This window comes from Coregonus lavaretus, assembly GCF_964263955.1.
Source record: "Coregonus lavaretus genome assembly, chromosome: 18".
Lineage (NCBI taxonomy): Eukaryota > Metazoa > Chordata > Actinopteri > Salmoniformes > Salmonidae > Coregonus > Coregonus lavaretus.
In genome coordinates this window covers 31,413,960-31,430,127 of record NC_140005.1, presented here as the reverse complement: position 1 = coordinate 31,430,127, position 16,168 = coordinate 31,413,960, and the positions used below count along the sequence as shown (strand labels likewise).

Sequence of the window (16,168 nt, the reverse complement as noted above, 5' to 3'; positions counted from 1 at the left end):
TGTGCGTTCACTATATTTGTGTTAGGACCAAACCTAGTGAGAGTGAGTGTTGCCTTCACGTCATCATTCATAGGAGGATCTGATCCAGCTTGAGCCAAACAGATTAATGGACCTGTTTTTTTGCTTTTCTGGGAAAATAATGGCTAGCACACTCCTTTTAGAAAATGATGTGTTTCCAGTCTGTCAAACAGCCATGGTAGAGCTCATTAGGGCCCACAGCAAGGCTGTAAAGTGTGTGTTCAGAGGAAGCCATTGTTAGTGCCATCATAGCCTCTCATCATATCTGCTTTACAGCTCTGAATTATCTCCCTGAGTTTGCTAACCTGCCTCGAACATGGAAGCTGAAATGATCAGTTGACACACAGACACGCACATGGCAGGCCACGTGCAGCTTGTCTGTCAGAGGGGCCAGGAGGTGTGGGCCGCTGGCACGCCACGCTGAGCATCTCTCTCCTCCTCCCACGCGCCTGTCACTGCGCTCCGTTCCCCACCACTGAACAGCACAGCAGCAGCCAGGCCACTACACACGCTACAGTACAGCTCAAGTGAACACAAGGCAGAGAAATGCCCATCCATGGTTGTCTAAATCTTCCCTAATTGGCCAACTGTGTGTAGCCATCTTGAAGCCTTTGCCGATCTCAGCTACATGTTGAGGAACGATGACTGGGGTTGAGCAGTACATAGCTGAGATAACCAGCAGCACTTCTGAAAAGGAGGAAGTTAATAAACCGGTCTGATTCTACATCACTGGAAGCTGGGCGACACACATACGCTTCCCTACATCACTGGGAGGGGCAGGGTGGGAAATCAATAGATTCTGTGGCTTCGCGTGCCGAGGACCCTATACAACAGCAGATAAATGTTCTTCTCCATTTCTCTCTCTCTCCCTCCCTCTACAAACTCCCACGTGCCTTTTCAAATCCCTGTCATCCCAGCCCCAGCATGCGCCCGCCTGCTGCTGTTGCTTGGCAACCCACAGTCTCGCTCCCTTTCTGCGAAGGCAGACGCTCTCGACATCCGACCGCTCGGCTTGGAAGAGAAGTCCTCATGAAACACAACACGTAATCATATTGAGTAACACAGCTCCCAAAAAAGATACGTGTTGCTATGGTGATCCCAGTCTAGCTCTTTCTCTGCTGTAAGTGGTTACTAGAGTGTAGGCAGCAGTGAGCGGTAGATCGGGTTGGCTGGGAAGGGAAGCAGGCTCAGCTCAGGATCGTTGCAAGACTTTTAGGACAGCCATTCTTTTCAAGCTAACGTGTCGACATCTAGTATAGGATGGAGGGGGGGGGGGGGGACTGTCAAATGAACAGTGGGGGGTTCGCACCAATCCACTCAGCCACTTAACTTCCTGGATAGTGACCTCCTTCAGGTTTCTGATAGCATAAAATGAAACATGGGCTGTATCTTTTGATCTAAAATTAGATGGCAGTCATCAAATCATAGGTCAGGCAATTATCAGAATGGGTAATTAATGTCAGTGAAGAGGCCGGGTGAGGGTGTGCATTAATAAGTTGAAGGACAGAATCTTCAAGAAAGAGATATTTGGGTTATCAAACCTGTCCTATTCTAATGTAATACAATTCCCGCACAACAGACAGATCACAAGACAGATCCGCACGCACTCACCATGCACGCACACATAAAGGAAAGGGAGGGAGTTAAAAAGGTTAAGTTCATGGTCTTTTATTGGAAAAAAAAAAAATTAAAAGACTAGCATGTACAACTTGGAATGAACTAAACTGAACTCAAGATTTACAGTCTAGAGAAGACTCTGGTGTTGAAGACCCTAGGATGCGCTGTAGATCGATCAAAACCCACACGCAACCATGGTCAGAGTCGAGAAACAGAAGATAAAAACATTGACGGTACAACCGTGTTCCCTTGCCAAAAATACTTCTCCAAGCAGGTAAAAAGAGTCCAGAACAACCCGACTCTCCAGCTCGCCTCCAACCCCCTCGAATCATACCCAAAGTTCAACGCACAACAAGGAAACAGAAATCCAAATATTCCCAACATGCCAAACATAGTTCTAAAATGATTAATTTTTTTAAATGATAATTTTCTTAAAAATATCTATTTTTGTAATTAATTACGCAAACTGCAAAGGTCCCATTCATTTGATCTCTATGCGAGTTTAGTATGACCACCCCCCCCACCCACCCATCTCTTCTGAGCTCTTTTCTCTCAATATAGACTGTACCAAAACCCTACGGCGGTACCCTCGACACCGCTGTGGAATCAGAGTGAGCCCATTGGCTGGCTAGACTGCGGCGCCAGTCTCAAGCTGCATGCATGAAGAACAGAAACAGGAAAAGAAAAGACGATTGGCCAGCCCAAACATTACCACTAGCAACTGGAACCAATAAGCAGTTCGCCAAGTGCTTTCTTTAGTTGTTGACGGTTTTGTTTACAGGTATTATTTCTGTTATTACTGATGTCTAACTCATCTTTGGGGACAGGACCACTAACCAGTACATGCAGATAATGTTTTTTTATTTTATTTATTTTTTTACTTTTATGTGGACAGATTTTTTCATTTTTCAACATTCAGTTATGTTTTCTATACAGAAACAGTATGAATAAATGTATATTTTTGCAAGAGGTAAGTAAAACATTTGACTGATTTTTTTTGTCTTCTAAGGTCAGGAGAAGGGTAGGGGAGCTTCATTTTGCTGTCATCATTTGTACAAATTCTGTGGACAAAAGAACAAAAAAAATAACAGACATTAGGAGAATGAAGAGAAAACAACCAACCACTGATCAAGGCAGCAATTTCATTTGTCAGATCCAGACAATCAAATAAAAAACATGTCCGTCAAAGACAAATCCAGACATGACAGAAAATAATACAATTAAATTAAACTCATTCTCATGAAAACTGTTTATGTAAGCTCAATATCCTATTACAGAGAGACGGACCAATTACATAAAGGGATCAGGATGAGAGAAAGGGATGAGAGAACAGGTGGATCGGGCAGGAAAAGGATGAGAGGTAGTGAAGAGGGGATCAGGATGGTAAAAAGGATGAGAGAAGAGGGGGATGAGAGAGGTAGAGAGTGGAGAGAAGAGGGGCATCGGGTAGTAGAAAGGGATGAGAGAAGAGCGGAATTGGAGCTGTAGAAAGGGATGAGGGGAGCGGCAGAAACCCAAGACTGGCTGTACTGTAGCATGGTGAGTATGAGCGAGTTGGTGACAGCTCTACTGACTACAGGCCCCTATAGGGACACTGCTGAGATCTACTGTACACTCCTACAAAGCAGAACGAAAGAGAAAGAGTTAGACAGTTCCACTGTCCTCTTCTTACCTTCATAGTTGACCTGTCCATCTCCGTCAATGTCGGCTTCTCTGATCATCTCATCGACCTCCTCGTCTGTTAACTTCTCTCCCAGGTTTGTCATGACGTGACGGAGCTCTGCTGCACTGATGTAGCCGTTCCCATCCTGCAAGGGAGAGGAGGTGAGCTGGGCGAGACATCACAACAAACAAACCTGCCTTTCCCAAAGGGACTTTACCATACTTATGTAATGTATGTTTGCAGTAAGCTTACTCTAGGACTGACATGCATTCTACGTGTCACGGTACACTAGTGTGAACATTGGAACAAAGCCATGATTGTCTTTTTACAAAGGGACTGTACTTTGTAACTGTATGCAGGAAGAGCAACCATAAAGGATATCACTGATCATTAGGGCTGACCCCATTTAGTCGTCTGGTCGATTGGTTGGTCGACCGAGATTTCTTTAGTCGAGCAGTTGCACAAAGAAAATAATCAAATAATGGTGTACAAGACACGTATCTGATTCAAGCCTGTCTGAGTGGACTGATCCATTGTGGATGCCGTTGGGATGGCACAGTCCATCAGTCTAAGACATTGTATATGGTTATATTATGTAAGAACAATGGTGCAACAAATAAAATAAGTATTATTTTATAACAAATGCGCTTTCTCCTGCTTTGGATAGTGGTCACTGTCCACGGTTCTGAAACATAAGTGCGCTGTTGAATTGGCCCTTTTCCTAAACCATGTTGCTATGTGCATAATAGCAAAGTTAACCAGCATATTGGTGTTGAGAACAATGCAGCGGAGGAGGCAGCAGAGTTAGGAGACAAGAAAACAGCCCTTGCCTTAATTGTCAAAGAAAATGTATTAGGTCTAGAAATCAATAGCCTAACTGTTAAATGTGCCTGGCTTTAGGCTTAGAAGGGCAGACTTGTATAACCACCATTGAGCTGTAGGCCTAAGAGTGCATCCTGTTTAGTCTTAATACCGTAACTTACTTAGGTCTATATTGCATTACTTATATAGGCTACTGTATCAATCATTCATTCGTTCATGTCATCACACTGCATACGAGTCATTCATGATTTGAAATGAAATGAAGCATTTTTGTTTAAAAATAAAGTGAGACTTTAACAATTAGCTTAAATAAATACAATTGTATAATAACATTTCTGAAAATTGCAGAAATTGCATTCACAAATAAATGAGACTGTTTTTAGTCTTTGCTCTAATAAAAGGCTTAACAAACAAAAAACATTACAGACTCTCTGGTACGCTTATAATTTATTTAGTGTTGTTTATATTGTTCCAAAACAGTCCGAAAAATTATATTGTCACCTATACAGTACCTGTTGTTTGGCACACATAATATGCACGCAGCGCTTGCTCCTTACCGTTTTGTTGACCTCCAGTATTTTCCACAACTAGTCAAATTTATTCCACACATCTGACTTCCCCTTTACCTCCTGAGCAACCAGTAAACATTCCCCCGTTACAAATGTATTTGTCACATCCTCTGCCTCCATTTTGCTGTCTCGTGTTACGGTTCAGAGTTTGTTATAACCAATTTATTGATGTAATTATGATACACTATAGGTCAGGCCCTATTGGTCACATGCATGAGACACATACATGTATAAGGTGAAGAGAGCAAGGGTTGAGGGAATAGATTGTTTTCCCTAAACAAATGAGGGATTTTGGTAACTATAACTTTTCAGTCAGAAATGGCTGTAATTAGGTTGTAGCTTCAGCAACACGGACAGTGCGATAAACACTTTGATGTTCTGTGGTGGTCGCTGCAGCAGGAAGGAGAGAGAGACAACGGGTGCTGGTCACATAGTAAGTCGCTGGGTATTTTCTTTTCGAGCCCGGCACAATCAAATCAATTGCTGGACGGACTCCCTCTAGTCATTTGTGTGTCTTAATTATTTCATCAAACAGTTCGCTTAAAGCATCAGACAAGCTCAGTGCATATAGTTGATTTGATAAAAAAACACAGGATGTGTCAATATATGGAAAAATACACATTTGAAAATTTTGACCGATCGATTGATCGAAAGAACAGGCAACTCTTTAGTCGGGGACAGCCCTACCGATCATATACTGCTTGACAAACAGTGGCAAATTATATATACAGCGCATTTGGAAAGTATTCAGACCCCTTGACTTTTTCCACTTTTTGTTACGTTACAGCCTTATTCTAAAATTGATTAAATTGTCCCCCCCATCAATCTGCACACAATACCCCATAAAGACAAAGCAAAAACAGGCTTGTAGAATTTACATTCAGACCCTTTACTCAGTACTTTGTTGAAGCACCTTTGGCAGCGATTACAGCCTCAAGTCTTCTTGGGTATGACGCTACAAGCTTGGCACTCCTGTATTTGGGGAATTTCTCCCATTATTCTCTGCAGATCAAGCTCAGTCAGGTTGGATGGGGAGTGTCGCTGCACAGCTATTTTAGGTCTCTCCAGAGATGTTAGATCGGGTTTAAGTCTGGGCTCTGGCTGGGCCACTCAAGGACATTCAGAGACTTGTCCCGAAGCCACTCCTGCATTGTCTTGGCTGTGTGCTTAAGGTTGTTGTCCTGTTGGAAGGTGAACCTTCGCCCCAGTCTGAGGTCCTGAGCGCTCTGGAGCATGTTTTCATCAACGATCTCTCTGTACTTTGCTCCGTTCATCTTTCCCTCGATCTTGACCAGTCTCCCAGTCCCTGCCACTGAAAAACATGCCAACAGCATGATGCTGCCACCACCATGCTTCACCGTAGGGATGGTACCAGGTTTCCTCCAGACGTGACACTTGGCATTCAGGCCAAAGAGTTCAATCTTGCTTTCATCAGACCAGAGAATCTTGTTTCTCATGATCTGAGAGTCCTTTAGGTGCCTTTTGGCAAACTCCAAGCGGGCTGTCATGTGCCTTTTACTGAGGAGTGGCTTCCGTCTGGCCACTCTACCATAAAAGCCTGATTGGTGGAGTGCTGCAGAGATGGTTGTCCTTTTGGAAGGTTCTCCCATCTCCACAGAGGAACTCTGGAGCTCTGTCAGAGTGACCATTGAGTTCTTGGTCACCTCCCTGACCAAGGACCTTCTCCCCCGATTGCTCAGTTTGGAAGAGTCTTGGTGGTTCCAAACTTCTTCCATTTAAAGAATGATGGAGGCCACTGTGTTCTTGGGGACCTTCAATACTGTCAAAAAAGAACGTGGTACCCCCTTCCCTAGATCTGTGCCTCGACACAATCCTGTCTCTGAGCTCTATGGACAATTCCTTCGACCTTCCTTCGCTTGGTTTTTGCTCTGACATGCACTGCCAACTGTGGGACCTTATATAGACAGGTGTGTGCCTTTCCAAATCATGTCCAATCAATTGAATTTACCACAGGTGCACTTCAATTAAGTTGTAGAAACATCTCAACGATGCTCAATGGAAACAGGATGCACCGGAGCTCAATTTCGAGTCAATTTCTAAAAACCTGTTTTTGCTTTGTCATTATGGGGCATTGTGTGTAGATTGATGAGGATTTTTTTTATTTAAATCAATGTTAGAATAAGGCTGTAATGTTAACAAAATGTGGAAAAAGTCAAGGGGTCTGAATACTTTCCAAATGCACTGTACATAGTTGATATTGTATGAGGTGAAGCTGTGTAAACAGGGTATGTAATCCCTCACACACATCCAGTAAAGACACGTAGTGTGTACACACACACACACCTGACTGGCACCATCCTTACCTTGTCGAATACCCGGAACGCCTCACGAATCTCCTCCTCGCTGTCTGTGTCCTTCATTTTCCTGGCCATCATAGTGAGGAACTCTGGGAAGTCAATGGTTCCGTTGCCTGGGGGGGGGGGGAGGGGCGAAGAAAGAAGCTTTATTTTTTTAAACTTGAAATGGGGGGAGAAATAAATAATTGAAAGTTGCTTATCAGGGATTCAAACCCCCGTCGCAATGGGCCATGCGTGGTCCAGAGTGGGCTATGTACTGTAGACCACTACAACAGGCTCTGGTAGGGGTTGAGCTGTCTCTAATGCAAAGCAGAGGGAGCCATGACAGGATCACAGAGAGAGGTGGAGGCCACTGGATCAGAACTTCAGGGGGCCTGACTAAACTCTTTGGAGCAGACTCACCCCAAACACTGATCACATTTAACCTGGATTAGTCTTGGCTCGTCAAGGGTGTGTGTGTGTGTGTGTGTGTGTGTGTGGCGGGGGGGGGGGGGGGGGGGGGGGGGGGGGGTGATCATGTGTGTGATTCCTGGTTAAGACAATTCCTCTGAGCGCACAGCTGTTCCCTCTCCGGACATACAGTTCCCCAGTGAATCAATACATGTCTGTTCTGTTCTCCACTCTACATGTCCTCTCTCTGTGTGCGTGTCTACCCATCTTACTGTTACATTCTATATACAGGGCGGGGCAGAGTCTCTCCTCATGTACAGTGATGGAAAAAAGTATTTGATCCCCTGCTGATTGTGTACGTTTGCCCACTGACAAAGACATGATCAGTCTATAATTTTAATGGTAGGTTTATTTGAACAGTGAGAGACAGAATAACAACAAAAAAATCCAGAAAAACGATATGTTATAAATTGATTTGCATTTTAATGAGGGAAATAAGTATTTGACCCCGTCTCAATCAGAAAGATTTCTGGCTCCCAGGTGTCTTTTATACAGGTAACGAGCTGAGATTAGGAGCACACTCTTAAAGGGAGTGCTCCTAATCTCAGCTTGTTACCTGTATAAAAAAGACCTGTCCACAGAAGCAATCAATCAATCAGATTCCAAACTCTCCACCATGGCCAAGACCAAAGAGCTCTCCAAGGATGTCAGGGACAAGATTGTAGACCTACACAAGGCTGGAATGGGCTACAAGACCATCGCCAAGCAGCTTGGTGAGAAGGTGACAACAGTTGGTGCGATTATTCGCAAATGGAAGAAACACAAAATAACTGTCAATCTCCCTCGGCCTGGGGCTCCATGCAAGATCTCACCTCGTGGAGTTGCAATGATCATGAGAAAGGTGAGGAATCAGCCCAGAACTACACAGGAGGATCTTGTCAATGGTCTCAAGGCTGCTGGGACCATAGTCACCAAGAAAACAATTGGTAACACACTACGCAGTGAAGGACTGAAATCCTGCAGCGCCCGCAAGGTTCCCCTGCTCAAGAAAGCACATATACAGGCCCGTCTGAAGTTTGCCAATGAACATTGAATGATTCAGAGGAGAACTGGGTGAAAGTGTTGTGGTCAGATGAGACCAAAATGGAGCTCTTTGGCATCAACTCAACTCGTCGCTGTCAAACATGGAGGTGGAAACATTAAGCTTTGGGGGCGTTTTTCTGCTAAGGGGACAGGACAACTTCACTGCATCAAAGGGACGATGGACAGGGCCATGTACCGTCAAATCTTGGGTGAGAACCTCCTTCCCTCAGCCAGGGCATTGAAAATGGGTCATGGATGGGTATTCCAGCATGACAATGACCCAAAACACACGGCCAAGGCAACAAAGGAGTGGCTCAAGAAGAAGCACATTAAGGTCCTGGAGTGGCCTAGCCAGTCTCCAGACCTTAATCCCATAGAAAATCTGTGGAGGGAGCTGAAGGTTCGAGTTGCCAAATGTCAGGCTCGAAACCTTAATGACTTGGAGAAGATCTGCAAAGAGGAGTGGGACAAAATCCCTCCTGAGATGTGTGCAAACCTGGTGGCCAACTACAAGAAACGTCTAACCTCTGTGATTGCCAACAAGGGTTTTGCCACCAAGTACTAAGTAATGTTTTGCAGAGGGGTCAAATACTTATTTCCCTCATTAAAATGCAAATCAATTTATAACATTTTTGACATTTTCTGGATTTTGTTGTTGTTATTCTGTCTCTCACTGTTCAAATAAACCTACCATTCAAATTATAGACTGATCATGTCTTTGTCAGTGGGCAAACATATAAAATCAGCAGTGGATCAAATACTTTTTCCCCTCACTGTATAGGGCCGTATAGCACCCCGACTGGCTGTTTCAACTTCCCCATTGTGAATGAATGGACGGCTACTACTGTGTGTGTGTAAACAGGGTCTACCACGGCTGCTCTGAGCTCCTTCCCTGGGCCCTCAGAGAATGTGCAGCCCAGCAGAGCAGAGCTCAGAGTGGATTATGTCATGGATTTCACTAGGCCATTATTACCTGCTGCCGTTATTCAACTGGCTTTGTTGTAGGCAGTCGCTAGGTCTGACTGACCTAAATAGTGCCAGTCAGTCATTGTAATCAATGCAAATACTCCCAGTCCCAGCACTAACACAAGTTAGGCCGTGGATAAACTCATCAATAACTTGATTAATAAGAATCAATGTTCATCACTGTTGGGTTGACTTCCAGAAGGGAGAGCAGGGAAGTGACTGAACACACACACACATCTGCATTAGAACTGCTGCATTAGAGCATAGCCCAAGGAGATGGAGTAGTACTTATGTCTTGCTTAAATTCCCAGCATTTCCAGAAATCTCAGTTGGAGCCTTCCCTCCTTGCTTATTCCCTCCCGTTTCCAGGAATCCACCACCCGGGATTTCTGGAAAACCTGGAAACTTTACAACCCTAGTTGGATCCGCTCCAGGGTGCTGTTTTCCATAGGTACATATCTAGGATCAGCTTCCCCTTCCCTTCCCTTCCCTAACCTTAACCATTCCCCAATTCTAACCTTAACCATTAGTGAGAAAAATGCTAAACTGACCCAAAAATCTGCATCCTGGTGCAACTTCACCCTACATCGTAGCAGGCGGAACTCACCATCAGCGTCAACCTCGTTGATCATGTCCTGCAGCTCTGCCTCTGTGGGGTTCTGTCCCAGCGACCTCATCACGGTGCCCAGCTCTTTGGTTGTGATCGTGCCATCGCCGTCTTTATCGAACAAGGAGAACGCCTCCTTGAACTCTGCGGAGAAGACAGCAACAGTTAGTTATGTGTCAAAAATAAATATAAGGAAAAAGATCACAGCTGAGCTACATTAACAACTTGATTAGACAGTCACTGACTTTTTAAATTGACTTTTATCTCATAATGTATGCCATTTAGCAGACACTTTTATCCAAAGCGACTCAGTCATGCATGTATACATTTTACATATGGGCCAACTCATCTAGGCTACATTTGTTCATTGTATTGAGTTACATTTTCAACCAGTAATAATCACACCTCAGTTTGACCTCATGGGCTATGATATGGCCTCGGCTTGAAAGGATTACATTTGTTCATTGTAAAGGTGAGTGGATAAAACGTCTCGCCAACAACAGGTATGTCTGCTAGGTCTCGGTCTGCCATTACGTCCAGAGCAGAGTTTATCAGCAGGCAGGAGCTAGCTAGCTGACATGCCTCACTCACATTAAATATTCATACACAGCTGAAAACTGAAATGTGTGCGTGCATGTGCGTTGAACTCTTTACCGGCAATCTGCTCCTCTGTTAGTTGGTCGGCCTGAGGGGGGACAAAAAGAGGGGGAGGAGGAAGAGAGGAATAAAAAAGATTAATGGCTTTGTATTGTGGCTGAAGACTGAACACAAGCAGCACTACAGAAAAATGAACAATTTCTTCCTTTTTCCATCCCAGTCCACCTCTGAGCAACAGTATGTAATCAGTGATGTCTGAGCAACAGATACAATACAGTACTATGAGTCTTGGCCATGATCCATCTAAGGCAGAGCAGAGAATACAGTAACCTGATGTAGAAAACACACTGTCAGGCTGCCTGTCTCTACTCTGTGCTGCTGAGCTACATTGCACATTAATGCCACGGAGGAGAGGCCAGACCAGACATTTCCCACTTGAATTCAATATAGTCCTGGCCTACATACACACAATGCATGAGTACAGTAAAAACACTGGCAGTCACCTACACAGAATCATATACACTTCAAGCCAAGCCAGCCATGTTTCCCACAAAATCTGATATCACTCATGCAGCTACACAGGTGTACTGTCCAAAATTAACTACAATAAGAAAGCAACAGAAGGGTAGGCTAACTGGTTATTCTAAACTAGAGCCTGTTTTTCTGCTTACACACCAGCACCGGCTTCCCTCCCCATCGCTCATACAGTCATCAACCAGTTACAGCTCCCCTATCATTCATACAGAGGGCACAGTAGAGTGTTGGGACCTGAAACTCATCAAAGTGCAGGTCGGTCAGGTCGGCCACCAGCTTCTTTGCCTTAGGCTGGTCCTGCCAGGTGTCCGCCTTCCTCGCCTCTGGCTTGCCATCCAGACGTAGATTACCCTTCTTCGGCTTTCCATCGAACATCCCAGCCTTGGAGGAGAGGGCATCCATGGCCTCCCGCACAATCACCAGCCCCTCGGCCAGGCACTCCGCCCGCTTGGCGTTTACGTTGCCTTGGCACCTGACTTCCACCAGTTCAGTCTTGGTAATATGCAGGCCGTTCTTCATGTCCTGGACCTCTTTGACCACGTTGTCGATGCGGCTGTTGATGGAGTCCACCAGCATCTGTAAGAAAGACTTGAAGTTCCTCTCCTGCTGCTCGATCAGCTCCTTGTAGAAGAACTGCTGCTGGTCCAAAAGCTCATACACCATGGACAGAGAAACCAAGTCGTCATCCTGGTAGCAGGGTGCCTTCTTTGGCAACATGGTTCTCCTATGTCTCCTCTGCCTGCCTGTCTGGATAACTGGAGCTATGTTTGTCACGTCTCTGGCTCCTAGATGTGAGGAGCGGTGTCAAGCTGTGTCAAGTCTCTGGGAATGGGGCTCAGCTGGCTGAACTTAGCACCAGACAGAGAGGAGGACTAGACTGACCGATAGTGAAGCAGGGTTTACCTGACCTGAAGCCAGAAGTATGCTACTGTGGCAGTGATGTGACTGACTGGCTACCTCCCACTATACTGTAGTGGCAGCCTAACATTGGGGCTGCTGTCTGTATTGGATATCTTTGGGAATCCTAACTTCCACATGGGTCGTTTCAACAGAAGCTCTGGGGTTGATGTATCGTGTTGTGCTTTTCACCACCCCGCCGGCCGCAATCCGGGCTGTCAGCGTGGTGGTATGGTTACAGAAACCAACAAGGGGCCCTGAAGGATCGTTTCCATGATTAAAGCCCGGTCACATGGTGTTTAGGGCCCCCCACCAGGCTGGTTGGACAGACAGAGCCAGAGCATCCAGGGCCAGAGGCTAGATGCTGACGGCTCCCTGCCTGGCAGCCCCACAGACACACACAGAACACCCAGAGCCTGGCAGTGGCTGCATGTCACATCAAGGTGTCAGGTCTATTGTACGGTCTCTGTCAACCAACCCCTCTCTGATACATTGGCTTTCATCTAAGCTATACCTTGGCTTTGTTTCTCTGAACCATCAGCAGTATTCTTTGGCAGTGTCCCCAGAGGGGAGGTCCTCCTCCTGCTCCTTACCCCTGCTGGCTCCTCAGGGCTAGCCCAGTACAGCCCCAGCCTACAGCCTGCAGGACTGCTGGACTCCAGCCAGGAACACCCTTCTTCCCTCCAGCCCCCCAGGCAGGGAACAGGACCCCTAACACACACACACTCACACCGCTATACACACAGCCACACACCCGGCTGTCAGAAATCTGACCTGAATTCACAAGCGCCACACAACCTCGCCAGGAATCTGGCCTCGATATGAGAACTAAAAACAGCATAGCTGCTGATCAGCGTGGTATTGCCACTTTCACACCACATTGACAAGTGGTCCCCGAGGGCCATGTGGTGATAGTGTAGTGCCACGTGGTGGTAGTGTGTTGCCACAGAGAGAAGTTTGTGAGTGAGGGCTTCCTGTCACTGCTATGTCCCGTTTGTGTGTCTGGTCTGTCTGCCCACATGACTGGAGCTCCACTTTCCTCCTGAACACATTACATAGGCCTGCAGCAGAGGGATGGGGTTATCAGACACTACCACGTCATATGAGCATGTGATATAATGTGCAGTGATATCATGGGCATAGTAATCCTCTAGGCTATATGATCATATACACCAAACCCACACTTGCTCATCAATCTCTTGCAGCAATATTCAGCACATTGACATCAACACTCGGGCTCCCGAGTGGCGCAGCGGTCTAAGGCACTGCATCTCAGTGCTAGAGGCGTCACTACAGACCCTGGTTCGATTTCAGGCTGTATCACAATCCGTCCGTGATTGGGAGGCCCATAGGGCGGCGCACAATTGGCCCAGCGTCGTCCAGGTTTGGCCGGGGTAGCCCGTCATTGTAAATAAGAATTTGTTCTTAACTGACTTGCCTAGTTAAATAAAAGGTTAAAAAAACAAAACAAAATTGTTATTGCTGCTTATTGTTGAATAGCATGAACATGGTAAATGTGCAACTTGTCGTCACAGAATGGAATATAGCCATGGTTTTTTCCCCCTGCTTGTTTGCATTAGAATCACCCTACTTTGGATAAATAATATAATTTGAGCTGTGGGCCTGGTTGTCCGCACTCGGAGTTGGGAGGCACTGCTAAGGCAGTCAGTCAGTCACCCTGCATTTATACTTACAAAGCCTGTGGCCATTCCGTGGCAGTAAAGCGAGAATAAAACAGTCAAGACACAGTGCAATGGCGTTTTTTCCTACATTGAGTCAAAATACTAACTAATAGAGTAGATCATTGCAGTCCACTGAGTCTGTCTTTTAGCCATTTCTGCATGGAAACACACATTCATTTCCTGGTCAGGGCACACAACAGGATCCCGTGGAAGGGTCAATGACTCCACAACTACAGCCGAGATAGCACAGAGGACCCATCCAGCTTCTTAGGCATTAATACAGACGAGAGCAGAGTTCAAACAATCTTTCAGTACACGCCTTCACAGCACAGCAACACACAAACAAACAAACGCACACCTAAAAATATTTATTCTTGTGATTGCCCACCACACCCAATCAAACATCCGAGCAAGGGCCGAAACAGTGGACCCAATGTACCCAGGCCAGTAGGCACACTGATGTGTGTGTCCATATGAAAGGCTTGATTCAGAGTCTACAATCAGTAGCTTTGTTATCACCACTTTGGTGGAGACATTCCTTCCATGCTTTCGGAGAAACAATGTGTGCATTGAGCACAAGAACATCATTTCCTTAGAGAATAATGTTGTCACGCTGTCCTCCCGCTGCTTACACAACACAATTAAGCACTCCCACTTAGGCAGGCCAGAGAAAAGTATCTTGGACGTTGAACCTCCTGTGACAATGGTAAAGTGAATTACTAACTGAAAACCACGTGATATGCAATACATTGTTCTCCTCGGTGTATAAAATGTGATAAGACCAAGGCATAAGTCAAGCATCTGCATGTCCTGTCAGAAATAGGGCAACTATTCCAAAAGTACCATGTAGGCTATATCATCACTTTCGATCTGACACATAACATAATGGCGCAGATAACATTTCGATTAAATAGAGTCCATAACTGACCAGAAACAGTGATAAAAATAACAAGTCCATAAATTATTTTTAAGCATAGATGAACATTGAAAAAAATGGGACAAGCAGCCTGAATCAAACGCCATTAATATTGCACCAAGTAGCCTTAAATTCCATAGATGGGGTTCCCCTGCTGTCTCCTGAGGCAAAAAGATACATGAAACAATACATTTTACATCGTTCTGACCAGTAACAGAACCTGAAAAAGATTGATAATATATCAAATGATACGATCAAGTGCCTTGCTGGATCAGATCAAAGTCGCCTAATAAAAAAATGCAACATCGTGTCAAATTGATTGAATCATTTATATAATTCTGAATTATAGTGATTTTCTGGGTGGGGGGGTTGGTGTGCAGTAGGCACAGCAGCATGCACTGGTCCCTCGAACAGCATCAACAGATAGCTACATTCGTTCGTCTGCCTGTACATGTGGAAGTTACAGAAATCTCAATGGTTTCGCAGCTTCCGTTTGATCAAAATTGGATAGCCCACATATTTTATGTTACATGATCTTAACACGTTCCATTACCGCCTCATAACACCGATTTTTTTCAACATTAAATCGTAAACTGCGCCTGATTCACGGACGCATGGAGTTAGGTCTGTCTCGCTGATATGATTAAGCCATTGCCTCGATTATCAGCCTAAAATCAACTTTTTAAGAGTTATCATGCGTCTTATATCCGACCAATATGAATTGTAGCCTCCAATACTCAAAAGATGTGACACCCAACAATCTGACAAGCCAGCATCGACGCATGATCACTCGAACCGTACTTCAACGGTACACGCGAATCCTCCTCTGCAGAAAACCTTAGTATTCCTGCCTTACACTATATTTTACTTTAAAATGATAAAATTTCGAATGCATCACATAATATAATACTCACCATGTCTGACGGCGCTGGATGGTTTGGTTTTCTAAAACTAGACTACGAGACTGACCAGCTCCCGTGGACCTCTAATGATGGGCTGAAGTTGTGTATCTCTCGCGATCTGTGTCTATATAGCTTGGTGTATTCCTCCGCCGCTGAAAACCGTCCTCACTCACTTCCGCATTTTCCCACTGCAGGACAGGCAGCCTGGATCACTCACTCAATTTGCCAAGCAGAGATTAATTGGCACTAAAAAAGCTATTGGCCACACACAGAACAACACACACCACCAGTGACACTTAAATGGTCAAAGTAGGCTATATCTACATTTGACCAGCCATTCCTTTATTGTTGCATTGTAGATGAGCAGCACCAGATAGAAATTCATATTTCAAAAGAAAAGGCACACATAAGATGTTGTTGGTAGAAAAGCTGGTATTCAATCATCACTTCATGATAAGGCAATAAATGTGCTGCATTACATTATTTTATTGGTTCATAAGGCAATAGTGATAGTCTGAGAATAATAGAGATGTATTTCAACAGATGATAGAGCTGGGAAAGGAAAAACACATAGTGATTCATAAAGT

At 45.0% G+C, this 16,168-nt stretch overlaps 1 protein-coding gene across 1 annotated transcript; it reads right to left on the bottom strand.

Annotated features, from left to right (window-relative positions):
• Positions 1-1,670: 1,670 nt before the first annotated feature.
• LOC311145684 (calmodulin-1) lies at positions 1,671-15,701 on the bottom strand. Its single transcript, XM_084181942.1, has 6 exons — positions 15,594-15,701; positions 10,708-10,738; positions 10,054-10,197; positions 7,014-7,120; positions 3,308-3,443; positions 1,671-2,696 (listed from the first exon to the last, which is right to left on the bottom strand). Exons 1-6 carry the CDS (start codon positions 15,594-15,596, stop codon positions 2,668-2,670), a joined length of 450 nt encoding a protein of 149 aa, XP_084038068.1. The 5' UTR covers positions 15,597-15,701; the 3' UTR covers positions 1,671-2,667.
• Positions 15,702-16,168: the final 467 nt, after the last annotated feature.